This window comes from Pundamilia nyererei, unplaced genomic scaffold (genome assembly GCF_000239375.1).
Source record: "Pundamilia nyererei isolate P.nyererei 1_Seehausen unplaced genomic scaffold, PunNye1.0 scaffold00005, whole genome shotgun sequence".
NCBI lineage: Eukaryota > Metazoa > Chordata > Actinopteri > Cichliformes > Cichlidae > Pundamilia > Pundamilia nyererei.
Genome location: NW_005187406.1, coordinates 4,802,370 through 4,808,990, shown reverse-complemented (window position 1 = coordinate 4,808,990; position 6,621 = coordinate 4,802,370). Strand labels below are relative to the sequence as shown.

The window sequence follows — 6,621 nt, the reverse complement described above, 5'->3', positions numbered from 1 at the left end:
TTTTTTTTTTTTTTTTGTATCTGTGTCCCACATTTACACTCACAAGAGAAGCATGTTTTTAAATCATGAACAGCAGAGGTGGTACTCAATGAGGAATAAGCCCAGATGAAAAGTTTTTAATCTAGAGGGTTTTAGGCTTTTATTTTGGTAATATGGATCCCAAAAAACACTGCATGAATCAAGCAAATGTGTGACATTTGTCAGAACCCTCATCCGTTTAGTAAGACAAGGTTGGTAACCTATGGTAACAACTATGAAGCTACTGCTTAGCTGTACAGTGTAAACTGAAATGGGTGGGAGGTAACTGTGTGACCTCTCTCTCATCCGTGTGATCACAGTGTGTACTCTGTGGTTTAAATAGATTTCAAACACTTAGATTTCATACACTGTCTACAATGTCTAATAAGTCAACTTCAAATGATGTAAAGTTCTGTACAAACGCCGCCAGTATTTTAAATTTAGTTGCACACTGGGACTGTTGTCAGTCTACACAACTATGTATATTGATCTGGATAGATGTGGATAGAAACGGCACAAAACTCCAAGGCTGCTACTTACTACTTCTTACTTTCTTCCCCATTCTGAAGTTTTGTTCAGCAACTTCAGAGAGACATCTTTAGGCATGTAGAAATGTTCAGAGCACTGAGTTGCTATCAAGCAAATGGCTAATTAGGTAACGATAACAAGCATTTTAGTTGTGTCTAATAAAGAGGCTTGTGAATGTGTTTCACACATATTGTAACTTTGCTTAAATTGTTCAACTTTTTGATTCAATTCTGTTTTATTCATACAGTGCCAAATTACAGTTACCTGTATTGTAAGGTAAAGCCTCCACAATAATGGAGGGAAAACTCCCAACAATGAGACGACCGCATATCAGCAAGCGCTTGGCAACAGTGGGAAGGAAAAACTGGCTTTTAAACAGCATGAAAGCTCCAGCAGAACCAGGCTCAGGGAGGGGTAGCTGTCTGGTTGGAGGTGACAGGAGATAGCGATGGTAAAATAAACTAGAATCGGGCAGCTAGCTTACCTACAGCACTATGAACTATATGATGCCAGATGCCATGAGAATCTCTGCCTTTAGAGATGTTAGTGTTTACTCCTTTTTTCTTTTTGCAAAGCCACTCTAGTTGTTTCTTCTGATCTTTATGCAAAGCTAAGCTAACCTGATTATAGAGGAGGAACACAATAGTTTTGAGTTTTGTGAAGAAAAAGGTTTATTTCCTATAATGTGAAAATTTCCTTTAAATAAAATCTACATGCAGTTTTAACTGCATGTGGCTCAGGTGGCAGAGCAGGCCAGCCACTAATCAGGAGGCGGTGGTTCGATCCCAGGCTGCCTCCTGGCTGCATGCCAAATATCCTTGGGCAAGATACTAACCCCATGTTTGCCTTCTGGTGGTGGTCAGAGGGCCCGGTGGCGCCAGTGTCCGGCAGCCTCGCCTCTGTCGGTGCGCCCCAGGGCAGCTGTGGCTACAATGTAGCTTGCCATTGCCAGTGTGTGAATGTGTGTGTGACTGTGTGAATGACTGAATGTAGTGTGAAGCGCTTTGGGGTCCTTAGGGACTAGAAAAGCGCTATACAAATGCAGGCCATTTACCATTTACCATTCTCTTCATATTGGTTGTATTGTTTTATTTATTTATTTTTTTTACTTCTGTTGACATTGATAATTTAGGGTTTTAGACTTCTTGGTCATACACGTCAGGTAAAGACGGCATCATTTGCCACAATCCGTACATCTTCTAAACTGGGCACCAAACTGTACTGTCACTCTGCCTTTCCATTTTATGTATATTAGCTTAGCAGTCTAGATCTCTAAGGTAGAGTTTCTATAAAATGCCACTGTCTCATGATTCCAGCTCTAATTTTCTTCTACATTTTCTCCTCTTGTCTTTGTGTCTGATGCTCTCCCATATATCATTCTCTACCCGCTTTCCTTTCTTTCCTGTCTTTGCTTATTTTCCCTGCACTCCTCTTCTTAGGCATTGCTCATTTCTTCCCACCTCCTTATATTCATGCTAGCTCATTGGCATGCCAGCTTGTCATCTGCATGCTTTTGAACTGTTGCTATCTACCCTCCATCCACAGTCACGCCGCCCTTCTTTTTTTCTTTCCATGACTGCCGAAAATAACGAATAAGAAACACAATTCATATTTAAGAGGTGCATTTTAGGCTTAGGTGAATTTTATCCTGATTCTGTACTTTAAGCCATATCGCATTAAAAAGCAGAATGCATCATGCTTTGTAGCTACATTAATGCCTTGCAGGTTTTTGAGCAGTGTTTGAGAAATGTTCCGTTTACTTATTAATAGAAAACACAGAGTAGATGGGAAAAATAGCTTTTGACATCCAGAAGTGTAAACTGATGTGTTCACTGCAGCTGCTTAGAAATGCCAGGCTTGACGCCATGTACAGTAGATGACCTTGGCATGATGACGTGGTGCATTTAAATGAGCTCTTAAAGACTTTTCGTTGTTTTGTCTTAGATAAAGTCTTACAGTGATGCTGCTCACACTACTTGGTGTTCAGTTTTTCTGTTTGCGATGACCAGGCAGTCTTAGGCCCCAGTCAGAAGCTGAGAGACTAGTTGACGACCCCACTAGGGAAAAGTGGTTGCAAAGCATTGTACAGTGCTGCACCAAAAATTTCTTTGTGATTGCCTTTTTGCCACTCGCAGATTCCCACAGTTGTCCATAGCTTGCATGGAAAATGCTGACTTGTTTACAAACACTCACCAAGTGCTTGCTGAGTCGTAATGAAACTATGAAAAGTGTAAAAATGGAGAAAAGTCAGCCATTAAGATGCCTCTGTTTCGGTATTGCATCACCCTCTTTCAAGTTTCACTCTCTCTGTGGTTAGTTAGCAGGATTTTGCAGTTTACAATTAGACCTCTCTCATGGATACTATGCAAATCTGCTTGGGGCCAAAACCATCCCCAGCAGGGATGGTTTTGGATGGTTTTGTTTGTTTGTATCCGTTGTTTGAGCTACAGAGGCTGAAGCATATTCATGTTTCTATGTTCTTTCTGATGTGTTCAAGTGGCAACGGGTGGACTCCAGGAAATTCAAGGTCTGTCTCGTAGTGCAGCGTAAAGCAAAAAATGTGAATGCTTTTGTAAATAAGAGATTTCAGGTTTTGATCTGAGCACATCTGTAACAAACAAATGCGCTAAAAGCAAAATTGCCATAGTTACGGGAAATCTGCATTGTAACCTACGGCATAACTGCAAACCCATCTGAACCCTACGCTGTAACCCGGCATGCACTTCACGAAAAATGTAGCTACACGGGTTGGCGCAGCCCACAAGTATCGTGATTGGCCAGTTCAGCTCCATCAAGTTTTTGAAGTTTTAGAAAGTAACAATCGTCATCTCAGGACAATGAATAATCATCATAGCAGCAAAATAAGGAGTCACAAATGTAACAAATTCTTGGAGGGAGATTGCAGAAACTGTCAGACTGGATGTGAGGGAAGGCACAGAGGAGTAATATGTTTACACCCGTAAACAACTGACCACCACAAAGAGTGGAGACCCAGGTGGGGGAAAAGTCCCAGCAATTCATTTTTTTTCTATCAGCATGTAAAACACAGGGACTCATCCACAAGATGATTAACATGTAACACACATAAATGAGATCGGCCACTTACGTAGGTTATGTCATGGGTTCTACAAAGATTCATCCCTGAAGCTGTTTCAATTTTTATGATTTTTTTTTTTTTTTTAAGTGTGGAGTACAAGTTTGAGAAGATTCATACAATCGTTTCATCTCTCTCTCTCTATTTCTGTCTCCCTCTCTCCCTGCTGTTCCTCCTCCCGCCCACCACCCCTCCCCCGTCTCTTTCAGGCCAAGTCATGTATCTGCCACATGTGCGGCGCCCACCTCAACAGACTCCACTCCTGCCTCTACTGCGTCTTCTTCGCCTGCTTTGCCAAAAAACACATCCACGAACATGCCAAGAGCAAAAGGCATAACCTAGGTATGACACACACAAACTCACGGTCCCATACTAAGCTTCCTCATTGTAACAAACATGGACGATATGCACACCCCAGCACAACACCATCGGGGCTAATTATACAGCCAGCGGCTAATGGAGGTATAGGCTAGTGCCACTGCATTGTAAACACCATGCATTTGTGTGTTTGAGACTATATTTATAAGCAGCTTTGGCTTTCTTATATTACTTATATTAATGCTTTTATTTCAGCTGTGACGCATCTGTGGTTTTTGTGAGGCATTCGGAGCCACAGGGGTGTGAGCTGTTACGCAAGCGAGTGCAACATAAATGCAATACTGCCTAAAAGACTTTATCTCAAGGGGCTTTGGAAAGTCACCTGTGTATTTTGGCCTCACGCAGCCTATTAGAGGGAAAGCATGCAGTATTGAACTTGCTAATGAATGGGCACTGAGGTCTGTCTTGGTGGCTGATTTAAAATTAAGCACATTTCCATTTTATTGGGTACACCTCCCTGCTCTCCAAAGCCTCTCAAAATCCCTGCAATCATTCAGCGGTGTGGGTATTTATAAGCAAGAACAATGAGATCTCTCTCAGCCTTGTTGTAGACAGGATTAATATTGCAGGTCAGTGAAGGTAACACAAAATATCACGAGCCATTGTTTTCAGTGATAATCTGTATATTTTTCTCCTTTTAAAATGACTGAGCAGGCTTTTATTTTGAGGAGCCAAAGCAAGCGCGCTGTATTTCTCACCACAGCTCGCACGGAGGCTGCTTAGTTGGCCTGGGCACACACAGTAAGAAAACGGGAAATTGTTGTATTTCAGTTCAATGAGTTATATATTTACAGGAAACAGACGCGATCTGGACAGCTCCAGATCTGAAGAAAGACGTGGGTGTTTGGTGAACAGTTGGTTGTTTTCGCCCAGTGCTTCGACTCCCACTGGGGAACACAGCCTGTGATAATCAAAACATTGCTCAAAAATTTAGCAATTTGGTCAATGATATTGCCCAAACTGTCAATATCAATATATTGAGAAAGCTGCTGGTAGTACCTGAACTCATATACTCAGATAGTATAAACAGCTGCTAAAGAATTCTGCTGTGTGCAGAAATCGCTGCTATTCACATCTAATTGGGTGAAAAATAAAAAGAAACACCACTGAGTACACTATCCTTCCTCCCTTGAACTATGTGTCTTGCAGCAGGCCTGAGACTTTCTGTGAAAGTTTGATTTGTTCTGAAACTCCCATTGGTGCTTGAGTTAAGTGGCGATTGGGGCCCTGTTCCAGAAATCAGATTTAACAAACTCTGAGTTCCAGAAAGGATGATCAGAGTTTGTTTAGTCGTCAGAGTAATGAAAGAACGGCATCGTCGATGGAGCTCTGATACCAAGAGTCACCATGGCAATGGGTAACTAACGATCAGAGCCTTCATGTGGACTGAGGAATATCATGCGAGCGCCGACTGTGACATTTATCTAAAAATGATAACAAGAAAGGGGAAAACGTGCCTTCCCCAGTTAAATAACAAACCCGAAGTTATTAAACCCAGAAACATTTGCATCACATGTTACTGATTCAGTCTATTTCTACGTTGATTCTTCACCAGCTCTCTGACACTCACAAACTCGCAGACTCCCACGAGGGTCTGTCATCTGTTAGAACAAGTGCATGAAGGCTAGACGTCATGTTGAGCCTTTTTTGTGCACCATAACCCTGCACACAGGGTTCATAGCATTGCGATGCTGTTTACAGTGTTACACAGGGGTGTAATATAACTTATTCAGGACTCATGTATTTGAATTTGGGCTTAATGAAGTTGTTTCTAAAGCAAATGACAAATGAGAAGTTTGAGTGATCAGAAGTGATTCTTTACTCTATGGAAGTAGTGATCTCAGCTACTGACAAGTACATGCTCCATAAAAACATCACAAAAGACTGAAACACAGTGCATTATGTACACATTCACACTGAGCATGCTAGCACTGGACCTGGTGTTAGCAGTGTACTATTAAAGCTGAGGGAGTGTAACTTTCATCGCAGGTGTGCAGATTTTTTTGTAAGTTGTGTCATCATGAGTGTTGAACAGTTGTGTTGCACAAGGAAGGTTGGTGTTTTTTCAAATGGTTACTTGACTAGCACAGCAGTGCAACCACGTCATCGGGATCATAGTTCCTGAATATCCTTAACAAGTCTTAAAAAGCACTGAGTGCTGTGATCTAAAAAGCTGCTATTCATTGTTATGAAAATGTCTTTGATCATTTTATCAAGAGTGTTAAACTGAGCTTGGAAAGCAGCGTAATGTCTGCTGTCATTGTTCATGTTAGAATCAGGATAATTGCTGACATCCGTCCTTTTTATTCTGCTTATCCAACTCATGCAAATTCCACAGAGAGAGACCTCAGTAACCAGTGGACTCAAACCCAAGACCTTCACTGTGCTGCCCATAATTGTTAATATCAGTTCAAAACAACAGAAAATAACTGCTCATATTTAGTTTTGTAGCTAGATGCTCACAGCAGACATGCTGCCTACTAGGTGGTAGATTAGCAGATTTGGATGCTAACAATCCATCCATCCATCCATTTTCATCCGCTTTGTCCGGGGCCGGGTCGCGGGGGCAGCAGCCTAAGCAAAGAGGCCCAGACCTCCCTCTC

General features: G+C 41.8%; 1 protein-coding gene across 2 annotated transcripts in view; it reads left to right on the top strand.

Moving 5' to 3' along the window:
• usp22 (ubiquitin specific peptidase 22) overlaps nucleotides 1-6,621 on the top strand; it is a 27,319-nt gene that overhangs the window by 3,651 nt on the left and 17,047 nt on the right. For both annotated transcript variants that reach the window (XM_013913815.1, XM_005721854.2), the window contains one exon: nucleotides 3,850-3,982. In XM_013913815.1, the coding sequence (XP_013769269.1) occupies nucleotides 3,850-3,982 (133 nt within the window). The remainder of the gene's footprint in view (nucleotides 1-3,849; nucleotides 3,983-6,621) is intronic.